Below are 15,691 nucleotides of genomic sequence, written 5' to 3'. Positions count from 1 at the left end.
TAAAACATAAGCATCCCTTTTTTTTTTTCATATGCCATTCCAGAAAGTGTGAAAGCCAAAAGATAATCCATGGACTTGCCCAACAAAAAATGTACTACTTTTAGATTCCATGTATGATTTCTTTTTCAAAGAAAACATCAGACATTCATTCGCTTTACATGGTTGTGTTTATTTTTGGCAAAGCAGGGATTTAGTTCTGTCACCAGATAAGCCAGCAGATGTTAAAGTGCAGTAACATCCTCAGTGTTAATTCATCCATTTGTAACTCTTGAGTATACAAATGTAACCAAATGGACCCTTGCAGGTCTATTAGGTTACATTTGTATACTGGCATAGTTTAATTAATTAGTTGATTTATTAGATTTTACTGTGTGGGAAACCAGGAGCAGCAAAGCATCATTGCCAGGCAGAAAGAACAGCCATGTACTATGTGAAATTAGTGCTCCACTCTGCATGGGAGTGAGATGCACACTCAAATGCATTGCTTAGTCGAAGTGTAAAATGGCCTAGAATACTGTAGATGCTGCAGTGTCCAACAAGAGTGTCACATCAAATGAAAACCACAAAAAAGAAAAGAAAATCCAGCAATCAAAAGGAATACACAGCCAAATATACAGGCCTGTAAAAACAAAACTTAACAGCGCCCCTCTCCACTTTTCTTTGCTCAAACTCAAGCAGTCTCTTTTAATCCCTGCCGCCCCATGGGGCTGCTTCACCAGCGTGATGCTCTAATCCCATGTTAGAGCTTTAAAGAAAGACAAAGACATGTGGTTTATGCTTTTGAGAGAATTCTGAAGGTATGCCGGAAAAACCCAGTCTGTCCTCCTCCGGGTTCGAACTGAAAACATGGAATATGTCGTCCTCCTCAGAGTTCGTCCCTGTGAAATACAGAAGTTGAGTGTTACAAGATGCAGAAAAACAACAACCTGTCAATCCTGTCAGTCCTGTCATGCACGCAGACAATCAAGAGTTAGAAAATGCTCCCATGCATACTTCTTACATGGATTATCACTTCAAAACATAACTATACAAGTAAGTTCGAGAATAAATACAAATCATATTGTAAATCAACAGTATTAACCACTTATGCCCCATTTCATACTTCGCCTATTTTCGAAGAATTTCAAAGTTTTCGAACATTTAGAAAAATAATCGACATGCCTAAAATAGGGATGCCGGGTTAAAATGGTTAATAACCATAGGCAAAACATTCTGTCAACCTCCTCGGGGTGTCACAACAGAAAAGAAGTGCATGCACTTGTTCCAGAGGGCATCCAGACCAAAGTATAACAGCCAAATGGAAACCACTACATAACATAATGCCATCACACTGCAACCAATTTAGTCCATACTTTTAACTTGTTACAAATCTAACGCATATTCACTTGCTTTAGTCGAGCAGTTAAAAAAAGGGCAATAGAAAAAAACGTGCAGCCAGTTGGCATGGTATGGGAGAAGCAAAAAAATGTCAACAAGCAGCAAACGCAGGCCCTTGTGATCCATTCGTCTGCTCCAAGCCACACCATTTCACCTTTGCCGCCGCAAGAAGGAAAGGGGAGAGGAGAGGGAGAAGGAAGTCACTTCCACCTGGACCACTGCTTGTCTTTGTCTGTTAAAGGCACATAAATCACCCCCATCAAGGGTTTCATTGTGGTGCTGCCGTCCTCCTGCTTGTCATACTGCTCCAGCATCTGGTTGCCCCCTGCCGGGCCCACGGGCAGGATCAGCCGGCCGCCTGGCTTCAGCTGGTCCAGGAGCTGCCAGAAGGGATGAGGAGAATTTACACACAGAATGTACACCAAACAAGGGCACACCTACTGCGGAACAGGTTAAAGGCGACAATTCACAGAACCACAAACTTGTTTATGGTTGATCCGCTCCGACTGGAATGCAAGGGCGGTTACCCTGCAACTCATGATTGCATAATATGATCTCCTATAATAATAGGTTTACAATCTGTTAGGTAGGATAACCATATCTTTATAAATAACCAGATTGGTGACCACCGGAGAGACGGGTGACAGCCGGAATGTAGACGGCATCCGGGAGCAGTTTGGGTTGGCGCCCCAGTCTGTATCTTCCGTGAGGAAGAGGCCCAACAAATCCACGGTGAGGCCTTTAGGAGGGCCATTCAAGCAAGCCGCAAAGGGAGCCTGCAGTACCACCACGGGCCAAGACACCATCACACCAGAATGAAATGTTTGGATCGGGGGAGTCTGGTACAACGCTCAGGTCCTGGACCTGGTGAGACGGAGGAGCCCGGCCAGGAGGCCACCCACAGAGCCTAGTCCCTCCACGTACCAGAGCCTTCCTCTCCCCCCATTCCTGGCGGAGTAGTTTCGGACAAGCGTATTGAGTGGCCCTGTCTTTCCCTATTTAGGACTGACCGTGGGTAGCTACCTGGGACGTAAGTCGAGGCTTGATCAACCTTGGCTGGGTCACCTGGGGGAGGGTGTATGTTGCGAGACCCGAAACATCCTATGACCCCAGGCTACAACACTGATGATACGTCCCTGGTGCATCCATGTGATGTTTTTCGTTATATCTCGAACAATACAAATGGAATTTGCTGTACACCTAATGCTCCCCAAAGGGTGCACCCTCCTGATTTTAGTGACCTCATGGCCATTCCTCTAGCGCCGTGCTTAGGCCAAATTGTCATCATCTTTTCTGTTTTAAAGCATTTGCTTTCACTTTAAATATTTTGTTGTTCAAAATATGCATTAATCCCTCAGTGGGTATACAATATAACCCCCCACCCCAAATTCTGGCACCAATAATAATAATAATACAAATTTAACCCCCCACTACCTAGAGCACAGAGCTCTATGGCATTGTCAGTTGGATCAATGTGCTTGACATTATCATTTATCACCGGTAAGACTACTCATAGTAGCAGTTAATAAATAGACAAACAAATTAATTAATATACTTTGACGTGCAGCTGTGATTCTGAATTTCTGTGTGATTTCTGTGTCAAAATATTAACAGCCTAAACTACACGTGTTTCTAAACATGCTTATAAATCTAATAATGGTTCAGGATACACCATGCCAAAGTAACCATCGGCGTCAACACTAACACATCACCATCAGATCATTGAGGATTTGTACATTTGTTTGTTTTATATGATTTGCACCTTTGTTACTATTACGGTGATTAGTATTATTGCCATCACCTGGGCGGGTGAGTCGTGCAACTTTCCCAACGTTAAGCTGTGTATGTGTTCAACGACACAGCGTCAGCCATGCAGCCTTGCCGTTTAAGTGCAGATTTCAGCTTGGGAAAAGGGGTGAAAAATGCACCCTCCAACCATTTTCTAGGTACTTGAAATCTGTTGCTGGTTCATAGTCACCATCGTGTTATCATGGTGGTTAATGAAGCAAACTATTGTGTGTGCGCGGGCAAAATAACATTGACAGCTATGACGGAAGAGTGCCAAACCATATGCCAGCTTAGCAACGGTTGCTAAGCTAGCATTGGACAATCGCTTTTGGGGTGGGATTTAGCGATGGGTCCATTGCAGATTGAGTAGAGACTCACCGCTTGGGGCACAGTGGGTGCCGCTGCACCTACATGGATGGCATCGAAAGGTGCCTCTTCTGGGTTTCCCAATCGCCCGTCTCCCACTGGAACACAGAACACATGACAGCTGTCACACAGATAGGGGCCATTCTGTGTTTATGCCATGGAAACACCAACCCCTAAAGACTATGCTCAGCTTATATTAGCAGGGCCGGCCAGAAATTGCTACTGCGAATTAATTGTGTGCCATCCCAGCTCCTCTGACCTCCTAAATTGATGCCACCCAGCTAAAGGTCAGACAAAAACAAGCTCCCACAAAAATTAAATACACATTGAGTGGTTCTATCTCAACATTCTATAAAACATGGCAGCCTTTTCTATCGCACGTTGACAATCTTGCACTTCAGCCCCCGACGGAACCCGAATGAGTCTGTAACCTGCGGCAGGTTACAGACCATATGGCAGTAGTCATTCGTTGTTGTGTAATAAGCCCTTGGTTTATACCTGCTTATCACCTCACTGACAAGCAAGACCATGCCTATCTTAACTCAATGTGCCGTTTATAGACTGTTTTATTTGTGTGTGTTGTTTGTTTGCTTTTGGCTGCTATTTTACTCTGTTTATACCTTATTGAATGTATCTTTTTTCTCACTCTTTATAATTATTTATCCTGTTACCCACTCATTTTCATGATTATTATTAGATACCTTGTTTATTTGCTTCAGTACATGCCTATATGACCTGGATGTAAAAAAAAACCAAAACTCAATAAACAGAACGTAAAATAAAATAAAAAAGTTCAGCTCCCCACAGGAGGAAGGGCTTCAAGGTCTAGCGAACATTACAATGTACTTCGTTTGGCAGGTACACTTGGTGTCGTTCTGCAGCTCTAATAGCCTGCATTCACGACACCCAGCACGTTGCGTTTCATGGCTTTGACCTTACCTATTAGCGTGATTCGGCCCGATGCTATCAAGTCTGGTTCGTCTTTGTTCACATTGGTTACAGAGTCGTCTACCAGCTCTTTGATGTGATCTATACCTATCACCTTCCCTTTGGGGCCTACCTGTGAATTACAAGAGAAGAGATGGCACTCAGTACCTCGTTCAGTAAAACATCTTTTGAATTTAGGGCGATTGGTTGAACAAAAATGATATCATCTGAATCAATCAATTTACTTGGAATTGCCTCTGAAGAAAAGCTGCGTTTGTTTACCAGTCATGTGTGGCTCACCATTCGTGCAAAGCACACAGAGAGGATTCCACTGCCGGAGCCCACGTCCAGAGCCTTCGCTCCCTCGTACAGCTGGTCGTGCAGAAGCTCCAGGGCGTAAGCATGCTAGGGGGCAGACCAACAAGAGGACTGCATGACCACCCCATTGCTCACCTTTCAAAACACGGACTAGCAACCTCTACCATACGTGCTTGTGACCCATCCGCAACGCTTTTCTTTATATTAGCAGTATGAAGCTAACAGTTCTAACCATTTTACAAGCTGTCAACAATAGTTGTAAGAACTAAATACCGTTGACAAAGCAAACATAATTAATGTTGTTTACCGACGGAAAAATACTGCACAACACATGTTTTGGTTTAGAATCTAGGAGCAGGTGAGATGTTTCTATCATGCCTCTCCTCATGTGTATATAGAAAATGCTTCAAAATTACTGATGATCACTGAGATTAATAAGGTGTAGGAATTCACGTTTGCTTTGGAGTCATACCATGTGTGGAGCGCTGATGGTTGCTTGATAGCCTTTTGGTTAAAAGAGAGAGGCATAGATTAGGTTTGTACATCTATGACATAACATTTGCACAGGAAAATGTGTGTGCATATCATATGGTGAGATGATCCCATACCTATTGACTGCGGGGAGTCCATATATGGATTACACTTGGAGAAGTGTCCTCGGTCAGTGGCCAGCATGACTTCGTAGACCTTGTCTGACTTAATGATCCCATTTTCTGAGGGGGGGGGGGGTGGGGGCGAAAGAGAGTGTATTTTTGTTACAGTTGGTTCGTCAAGACACAAAGTAGAGGATAGAGTACTTGTAGATTGCTATTTCTAATATTAATGTTTTTTTATTCCACTATTAATGTTGTTACTTTTTTATGTAAGTAATCAAAGTATAAAATTATTAAATATGTAAGTTATTTGTCGTATCTGCCCTGTGCAACTTTACGAAGCCTAAAAGCCAAACAGAAATGTAATTTCTATTCATAATGTTCAACAACATAAATCGTTAATCGCAATTATTTGAGTGACAATTAATCGTCAAGTAAAATGTCATAATCGTGACAGCCCTAAACACATGGCATGAATAGAAGACAAAGACATCTCTCTCACACACACACACACACACAGAATCATCAGTGTCTCTTCAGACAAGTCCTCCACTGGCAGTTGGTGCCAATAGCAGAAAGTGCCAAGGACAGCCGGTGCTGCTCTCATTACCGAATCCCCTCACCCTAAGTCATGTGCTGCTTAATGGTCATCAACAGGATCAATTGCAGATGGACACCTACAAGCAATTTCTAGAATCAGTGAAATATATTTTCTGGAGCTCCACAATTATTCAAAAATAAAATACATAAAAATATCAATTTTATATATGTATCACTATCACCTCAACCTAAATTTGCAGGCTTTTTGTGTAAGCACAAATCTGCATGATTTTGTTCAGCCTACCCACCCAACATTCCCTTTGAACAGAACCCTTCAAATAATTTGTGTGTAAGTGCAATTCATAGTAGATTGGGTAAGTGGGGGTAAGTGGGGGTATTCCCTTCAATCCATTTCAGGTCCTGAGCCATGGTTTGGAAAAGCACTGGCCTCAATAGCTCGCAAGGAGAATGACTGGTTTGGAAAGAGGTTCCACTCGAAAAACGATGTGTCTGAGACCTCAACAGCAGAATGTCCTGAACAAGGACTGAAACTGATGCAGCACAGAGTGCTGGTCAGAAGAATTAGCATGCGTCCGGAGTGTGACCTGCTTAAATGCAGCTTATCCTAACTTAGGGTCTGCCCTGTTAAAGAGTGGAAATGGGTCAAGCAGGAAGCTCAAGCACTGTCCTCCTTTAGAAGTAATTGCAGTGCATTGCAGATCACCACAAGGTTTTTTTTGTATGTATAGTCATGCCATGTGATATTATGATCATGTGAGTATTCAAGTATTAAACAATAGCACAAAAGCAGAGATGCCAAAATAAAATAACAAAAAGACAGCAGATGTAGTATGACACTCAAATGCTCCGTCATGCACAAGGTTCAGCTTTTAATATAAAGGATGTACAGCTTAGAATACGATATCAGATGTGTGTTGCCTTATAAACACAATGCTTTCTACCCAGGCAGAAAGCTGCAGTGAAGCGCATGCAAGCAGTCTGGCTACTTTTGCATTCTCTTGCAAGTGAGTTAACCAGAGCACAGCCCACAACCCAAAGGATGTTGGCACCATGCTCAGAGCTACCTTACGTCTGTTGAAATGCTTCTATGCTGGACTGAACAGAATATAAATAGATTGTTGCCTGCAAGGTAGTTGCTGTTTAATGTGTCACAAACTAGTCACAAAATAGCACCCTTGTGAGACTCAATAGCTGTGATTCTGCACAAATGTAACATGATATGGAGAAATATTTCAGCTATTAGTTCAGGTCATTGCTTTTTTATATATTATGCTCCTAGTTATACTACTGTACGGTATGCATGCTGGCTACTTGTAATTTAGATTAGACATACTGTTTGCATGACCTCAATGGTAAGAATGTTATTTAGATTTAGATGTTTATCTGGTATTCTACTGTAGTTACTTTGAAACACTAAATTCAAACGATCTTCTTTGCAGTCTACATGACCATTTACCCTGTCATTTAGGGCTCAAGCTATTTACTCTGAACTTGGTCTGGCAATGTAACTACATTGTAAATTGTAAAAGAGAGATTCAGACTGTACATAAACTGCTCCACCAAGACAGCATAGGCCAGGTGCTGTTGGTTTGCTGCCGAGTTAGTGTATTTGCTTGTAACCAGAAAACAAGCCAATTTTCATACATCATGGCCAGTCAGTGTTGTTTAGTCTCTATTGCACCTGACTGTGAAAATCAGGAGGTCAGCCACCGTTGCAAGCGCCTGGAACACAGCTATGGAACACAGTCACTGCCGTGCAAATATCTGATCTCACGTTGAATGCAACGACATGTTCACTTCATCCAACACTGCGACTTACTGCGGAGGTTGCTGACGAGCTCTGCGTGGGTGGCTCCCCCAGATTTCCACGCCCTTGCTAAACACACTTTGCGGAGCACTCTTAATAGCTGTGTTTCTGCACAAATTCAACATGTTATAGAGAAATGTTTTAGCTATTAGTTCTGGTCATTGCTTGCTTGATATATTATAGCTCACCAACAAAGAGCTTTTCAGAGGCAGACCATATGCTGTACATTCACACACTGCTCCACCAAGACAGACAGAATAGACCAGGTGCTGGTCGTTTACTGGCAAGTTAGTGGATTTGCTTGTAACAAGAAAACAAGTCCCATGTCATGTGTTGTGTCCAGTCAAGTGTTTAGTCTGTATTGCACCTGGCAGTGACCATCAAGAGATCAGCCTAGCCAACATGCAATCAGAGGATCAGCATAATAGCCTAAACCTCATCAAAACAGGAACCGATGAGCTACCCAATTCCCACGAGCCAGAATTAACTTCTTTACCCATGAATGAAAACATCATTAATAATATATGGAGATCAACACCACCATCAATGGATGTGTAAGGTGGCTGCAATTCGGAAATGGCCCCTGTAAAAAGCCAAAGCCTATCCCCAGAATGGCCCAGATATATTTTTTTGCAAAATGTTGGAAGTATTCATTCAATAAATCAATCAAGTGTGGGCAGGGCAGCTAGCAGCGTGGCTAACGACGGATCCAGGAAGGGTTGCAACTTGCAAATGACGCACATACAGTATAGACAAGCTGATGCTGTGTGTAATGTTATGGACTTTGATGTCAGGAACATTTCATTATCTCGGCTATTAATTCCCCAATTTGCTGCGACGTCTCGCGTGAATGCATCCGATTCTGGACGCCTATAAACGAGCTTTAGAAAACGGGTGTGGTGGAAGCGAAAGCAACGGCTAGGTCAGCAACACATACCAGGCTGACACTGTATTGCTAGCAACCTGCTAGCCTTGCCATGGATCACACACGACGGTCGTCTGTCACGACCGTCATGGATGAACCTCAACCTGGTGTTTGCACTTCCATTTACGGCCCGTACATATACATAAACAGATGTCAAATATAAAGTGCTTACCCCATGGCGGATGTTACAATTGTGTACGGGCCCTCAGAAGTACCCGTATCTTCCGTATTGTTCAATAAAACGCATTTTAATCCAATCGGTGGCCATTTTTTTAGAGTTATAATGTATCAAAGAGTGCAATACACCTCAAAACCGATAGGGTCACGTAGTTGAAAGCATATGGCGAAAATACGGAGAAAATGGCCACCTATCGGATTAAAATGCTTTTTAATTCAACAATACATAAGATACCGGTACTTCTGAGGGCCCGTACATAATTGTAACATCCGTGGCCATGTGGCAAGCACTTTATATTTGACATCTGAACGGTTTATGTAGATGGACTGGCCAAAAAGGGAGAACGTGCAAACACCATGTTTAAGTTCCCCCAATACTGTCGAATCAGGGCTACCTGCTAGCCTAGCATTAGCCTCTGCTGCACCACCACCACCGAGCTGCTCTGCGCTGCAAGAATACAGTCTTGCGAATTATAATCTGACCTCGCGTTGAATGCGGCGACGTGTTTCGCTTCATATTGCGACAGTATTTGTTGCGACTTACTGCGGAGGTTGTTGACGAGCTCTGCGTGGCTGGATCCTCCAGATTTCCACGCCATGGTTGAAAACACTCTGCTTAGCCAGTAAAGAGCAGCTGTCAATGCCGCGCCTGCGCCAACTGTTTTCGCTACGAACGTGAGCACCTCCACAACAGACGGAGCGGAGCTTGAGGGGGCGTAGCTGAGAGCAGACATCCACCCTTCAGCACAACATAATAATAAAACACATGATGATGGTCCTAGGGGTCACTTCTTTAGTGCATTGTTTCCTCATCAATGAATGTCAGTGTATATCATTCTCATTCATATCAGCCTTAAAGGTTTACCTTGCCACACCAGATTTGCTGGTGTTTCGGTCAAATCGGCGATCTATCGAATTTTCTGACTCCAGAGGTCGCTGTTGCGTAGGAGGTTCTCATAGAGCTGGAGACTAGTCCTGTACCTGGCATGTAGACCTGTTCACAATTTGGTGTTGAGGGAATTTCTCCCTTGAACTGAGTCGTGCACATGAAAAATCACAGAGGTGCTTGTCCGCCATAATGCCACGAATGGCGTTAGGCGTAATGGCCAAATTAAATGAAAATACAACTTTTTAGTTTTTGAGTGTATACACATTTAATGCCACCTCCATTTCGACTAATTGTGGTGTGTGGAATTCATTTACGATATTGTTATGACCATTTTGGCTGATTTTGACCTAGTAAGCCGAGCCTATGGTCACATAATTCGATAGGTCACTGATGTCTGTATATCACCGCCCTTGGAGAGTTGCCGCTAGGGGGCGTACGAGATCCGATTCCCGTTGTCGAAAGAGAGCAGGTTGTTATGGTAGACTTCTGACCTCTCTGGGCCACCGTACGGCGGGTTTCATTCGAGGAAATGCTCGTGAGATGCTAAGCTAGTTAACAGCTCAAAAACCAAACAAACACTCTTGTATTAAAAGTAAGCATCTGTGCGTCGGTCTCCATGGAGGGTACGTTTGCAAAGTACGTGTCGCAAAAAATCAGCAAAACGAGATGGAGTCCAGTATCAGCGTCTTCCTTACAACAACCAGACATCTTTGCCACAGGGTCGTGGGACAACGAGGTGGGCATTTTATCTGCACATTGCACAGTCTCAGAGTTACAAATGGATAGACTACACTGAGGATTTACTTTGTGTCAGTGGTGGAAAAAGTACTCGCATTACTACTCATATCAACTAGTAACTCAAGTTTTCAAATAATTGTAGTGGAGTTAGCTGTAGTATAAAACCCTCGTAGACGTATTTATGAAAACGTCAGAATCATAAATACGTCTACGAGGGTTGTATACTACAGTTATAGTGGAGTAAAAGCACAATATTTGTCTCTGAGACGTAGTGGAGTAGAAGTAAAACTATAGAAAATTGGAAATACTCCAGTAAAGTAAAAGTACCTCAAAATTGTACTTCAGTACAGTACTTGAGTACGTGTACTTAGTTACTTTCCATCACTGCTTTGTCTGGTTAACAGTAGAATAACAAGTAACATAGCCTTGGATTAAGACTGTCATAGATTTATTTGATCAATTCTGATGTCAGAATCGATAAGAGAAATCTATGACACTCTTGATTCTATGGTTGATTTTTAATTTCTCACTGTATTGCCTATTTTAATGTTGTTTTATGCTTTTGCTTTTATTTTATTTTATTTTTGTTTGCTTTATTGTTAAATTGGTTCTAACTGTAATTGTATTCTTGCTCTGTAAAGCACTTTGAGCTGCATTTCATGTCATGAAAGGTGCTATACAAATAAAGTTTATTATTATTATTATTGTTCCAAGGCTATGAATAACACTACTACTGATCCAATCTTGTCGAATCTCTTGCAGCACAACAAGATTTCAATATGGTCCATAGGAGATCATGACATGGAAGATGAATTTGAAGGAGACCCTCAGCTACTCTGCGAATACAAGCATGATGGAGATGTTCTTGATCTTCAAGTAAGATGGGTGACAGCAACTGCACATGAACACAGCTAAATAGCTAGATCACTTTGTTTCTTGATCTATGTTTTAGGTCACCATCTTGATAAGCATAAGCATCCTTCTGCTGTGTCCCTAGCCTGGTAAACCCTCCCTCCGGAAATCTCATTTGTAAAAATCAAATGGAAATGAGATTTTCCGGAGGGAGGGGCTTTACCAAACTACTGTGTCCCTGCATCATGGCAATGGCACCTGTCAAAGAAAGAAACAAGAGTCTATTTTGGTATAAATTACAGTGACGGTGCTGGAGATTGAAAAACATAGACTTTAGACAACTTTAAATCGGGAATGAAGAGGGATTTATTTGGCACGTACTCATACAGGTACAAGTAGTGAACTATTGGTGGGACATGTGCCGCAGAGACTGTGCTAAAACAACCATACAATATAACACAAAACATTATTACAAGGCTTCACAGTACACTTCACAGCTCATTGATAACATTCTAGAGCCATGCTCTGTCAAAGTTAGATTTGGCTAAATAAGTATGGACCGGGCTTTTATTGCTACATGTATGTGTATTGAATTGCCTGAATTCATGGTCTGTATTTCTTAATAGTTTCTGGACCAACACAGAATTGTCACAGCATCATCGACTGGGGCAGTGACCATCTTCCGGCATCATCACGACGTCCAGGTACTTAAACTTTGTTGCACAATGGTGTTGTGTGGTGAAAATAGCCAATCTACAAGCTTGTAGATATGCTATTTTTTATTATTTTTGCACATTGTGCAATTAAGTATAGAATAATGCTTAAAGGTTTAATGACATTCACTTTTACACCACATTCAAAGTCTTTGTCCTGGTCCTTCAAAAGTGTACAAAAAGTTTTAAGTGAAAATTCCATTCCAGTGATCCATGGCAGGTGTTTTTCTCTCACATTTCTAAAGCCTTTTCAACTGCAATGAAAAAAGAAATCTTTGCCTGCGGGTGTCGCTGGTGAGGGATTTTGCCTGTCAATCATCGCCTCTGCTCCGCCCCCCCCAAAGGAAAGGATAGGGGAGGGGAGGGGCGAGGAGGAGAGTGGGCGGGATTAATCGACTGTGACCTCACTGTCGAAGGGCCAAGCTCAGATTACTTTTCAGCCTAATTATTCAGAAAACCCCAGACCACAGAAAATCCACTGAATGTTCTAAGTTCAGGTTTTTTGGGTGTAATTGAGGTCATAAAACCCCAAATAAAACATTGAAAATAAAAAAAGTGAAAATTAATGTCATGATACCTTTAAGTCGTTAATCAATTTGTTGATATAAAATGAAAAGAATATATTTAAAAAAAACTTCTTGTTCTCGATTATTCGATTAATCGGAAAAATCTATATAATCGCTAAGAACGTACTTGATAGTGGCAGCCCTATTTACAACACTCTTGGTGTCTTTTTTTAGACGATATCCGTTTCTCACTGTTGGACGAGAGCACATAGTTATCCTTGCGACAATGCCCCATGTACTGGAGTGGTGTGCAGCAGTCCTGAGATTGTTTCAGTTGGGGAAGATGGCAGGATAATTGTCTACAGAGCTGACCAGGAAGCAGTGACTCGCATCATAGGTGAGAGAGATTGACCAGCTTTAGATGGCTCATCGAGGCATGTTGTTTAACCACTTAAACCCGGCTATATACCTTGTTGACCGAGGGTCTCCTTAAGGCTCTATCCGTGGCCCTACCCTTTTCCCTCTACTGCAATCTCTTGGCCGAAAATAGCCAATTTACAAGCTCACAGTGTCTGGTTGCGACGCGTTGTGAACTTGTCCATCGGATAATTTGGCCAAATTATCATTATCATAATTTGGCCCAGAAAAGGGACAGTAGGGTTCATGTGGTTAAAATGCATGAAGATATTTAGATGTGTGATACCCTTTAAGCACAATTATTTGTTTTAATCATATTCATAACTGTTTTTATTTATTTATGTACTTTGTTAGATAATGCTGACAGCAGCACGATCCATGCTGCCACGTACCTGAGAACAACAGAGATCCTAACGGTGAACTCCATTGGCCAGCTCAAACTGTGGGATTTCAGGCAACAGAGCAACGCGCCATCACAGATTCTCTCCCTGTAAAGAGCATCTTAATTCTCAAGATTCTTTCCCAGTATAGAGCATTCTTTCTTAACCACTTAAACCCTTATACTTCATTGACCAGTGTCCCCCAAGGGTCTATACTTCCTTTTTTCCCTCTACGTCAAATCTCTTTGCCAAAAGTAGTCAATCTACATGCCCACAACACACGCAATATGTCGTGAGCTTGTAGATTGGCTACTTTCAGTGAATGTTAGCCTATTATAACATTCCCAAAAAAGGGATGCTTGCCTAGGGTTCATGTGGTTAAAGAGAGGGTGGTTTTATTTGGATGTCGTATGGCTAATGGAGATTTAAATAATGTTGTCCTCTCTGCTTTCTAAGAACTGGCGATAGAGTCCCTCTGCATTGCGTGGCGAGACACCCCAACCAACAGCACATTGTGGCCACTGGAGGCCAAGATGGCATGCTGTGTATATGGGACGTAAGACAGGGCAACACACCATTTTCACTTATGGAGGCGCACTCCGCTGAGAGTAAGTTCACATTACATATTAAGAGGACTTATTTTTACATATAATTATACAATTGTGTATAGCCATTTGCTGGTTACTTTATGAAGTATTTGATATGGTTTGTTTGTATAGTGTGGGAGATCCACTTCCATCCGACCAACCCAGACCACCTGTTCTCGTGCTCCCAGGACGGATCACTGCTTCACTGGGAGACTGCCTCACATTCAGACATGCCCTCCTTCCTACAAGGCAAGTCATGTTATGTACAGTATATACAATAAAATGCAATTCAAAAAAGTGGTGACCAATTTTGGACCTTTCTTAGCAACCTAAAAATGTATCATACCCACCCATCACTAAAATGTTACCAACCTATCCCGAACCAGGGTCCATATCTAACGGGGGTAAACCCCAACCCCACTCCCTTCCCTTTGCTCTGACCGGGGTTTGTATCCTCCCCTTCTACCCTTACCCAACTCAAAAATTGACACAAGATGTTGATAATAATGTAGGCACACATCCTAACCAGAAGTGCTGTCATTGTTTTTACAGGTGGTCGAAACAACAGTGTCATGTCTCGTAGTGCCGTGGCCCCGGTTGGTGGGAACCAGTCCCTCATCAGTGCCTGGCTCACTGGAGACTCTAGTAAAGGGCGTCTGGAGACAACTCACATGCTTCCCAGCCAAACCTTGTCGGTCAACAGTCTGGATGTACTTGGACAATGTCTCGTCTGTGGGACAGACGGGGAAGCCATTTTTGTCAACAGGCAGGTCCCAGTTTAGAAATGACAAGCGTCCCTTAAAGCCTGATTATACTTTGTTGCGCACCAAAAAAAGCAGATCTACAAGCTCAGAGTTGTGCTTAGTTTAGGAGGCTAAGCTAATGCTCAAAAACCAAAACACTGAGTCGTGGGACAATAAGGTGGTATTGTCCATAATGTTAAAGTTAGGTTATCTGGCCTTCCCGCTTGACCGCCATTAAAGAACACAGCAGCAGGGTTGTCTCACCAAGCACAGCAAGTTAGTGCGTGGTATGATCCGTGAGGTGTGTGGTTTTGCTCTTTATGAGAGGCAAGTCATGGAGTTGCTTAAGGTGTCCAAGGATAAGAGAGCCCTCAAGTTCATCAAGAAGAACAGGATTGGAACTCACATCAGGGCCAAGAGAAAGAGGGAAGAGCTGAGCAATGTGCTGGCTGCTGCCAAGAAAGACTAATATGTCAGACTAATATGTCAGTCCAAATGTTATCTGCACAATATTGACTCAGAGAGTTAAAAAAAACCTTGTATATCTGCTATTTTCAGTGTATAACACCCAGGCGCAACTAAGTACAAATCAGGCTTTAGAAAGATATAAACGATCGTTGGAGGCACTCTTTTCAGCTGGAGACTTTGCTCAGGCTAGGGCCAGGGTTGAAGAACCTTAACCTAACACATAACAGGAACCCTGCAAAATATCCTGGTGACATTCATTTTCATTGCATAATTTAGTTTGTCGTGGAACTTTGCTTACATTTTTCACTGGAGTCATTTGAGGTGCTGAAGTACGGATCTTTAATTTTGCGCCACTCCCTCGGGTGGGGTGGAAGGAACTGAATCTGAATATTGCTAATGTCATAAGCCTGATCATTCCATTCTACTGTACTTGAGAAGGGCTATGTAATGATACATTTCAAACTTTTCCAAATAAAATACTTTTGCAGAAATGTGTAATTCATCTGGTGTGATATCCAGTGTTATCTGGGCAACAGCCGATGCTTTGTAAAGTTAGTTT

The 15,691-nt window shown here is 42.4% G+C and overlaps 2 protein-coding genes across 3 annotated transcripts; one reads left to right on the top strand and one right to left on the bottom strand.

Moving 5' to 3' along the window:
* Positions 1-9,616, bottom strand: pcmt (protein-L-isoaspartate (D-aspartate) O-methyltransferase). 2 transcript variants are annotated; one of them, XM_080452969.1, is made up of 8 exons: positions 9,384-9,616; positions 5,385-5,489; positions 5,249-5,280; positions 4,759-4,863; positions 4,471-4,591; positions 3,544-3,629; positions 1,532-1,757; positions 1-878 (listed from the first exon to the last, which is right to left on the bottom strand). In XM_080452969.1, exons 1-7 carry the CDS (start codon positions 9,571-9,573, stop codon positions 1,578-1,580), a joined length of 819 nt encoding a protein of 272 aa, XP_080309095.1. In that variant the 5' UTR covers positions 9,574-9,616; the 3' UTR covers positions 1-878; positions 1,532-1,577. The 2 variants fall into 2 exon arrangements, with proteins under 2 accessions (XP_080309095.1, XP_080309094.1); XM_080452968.1 differs by having other exon boundaries at positions 1,588-1,757; positions 9,384-9,605.
* Positions 9,617-10,237: 621 nt separating this feature from the next.
* On the top strand, positions 10,238-15,613 carry nup43 (nucleoporin 43). The gene is made up of 8 exons (XM_080452630.1): positions 10,238-10,464; positions 11,229-11,342; positions 11,945-12,022; positions 12,772-12,934; positions 13,309-13,444; positions 13,791-13,942; positions 14,054-14,170; positions 14,474-15,613. Exons 1-8 carry the CDS (start codon positions 10,345-10,347, stop codon positions 14,701-14,703), a joined length of 1,110 nt encoding a protein of 369 aa, XP_080308756.1. The 5' UTR covers positions 10,238-10,344; the 3' UTR covers positions 14,704-15,613.
* Positions 15,614-15,691: the final 78 nt, after the last annotated feature.

This window comes from Gymnoscopelus braueri (genome assembly GCF_963280865.1).
Source record: "Gymnoscopelus braueri genome assembly, chromosome: 16".
NCBI lineage: Eukaryota > Metazoa > Chordata > Actinopteri > Myctophiformes > Myctophidae > Gymnoscopelus > Gymnoscopelus braueri.
The sequence above is the reverse complement of the archived record's forward strand: the minus strand, read 5'-3'. Positions and strand labels throughout refer to the sequence as shown.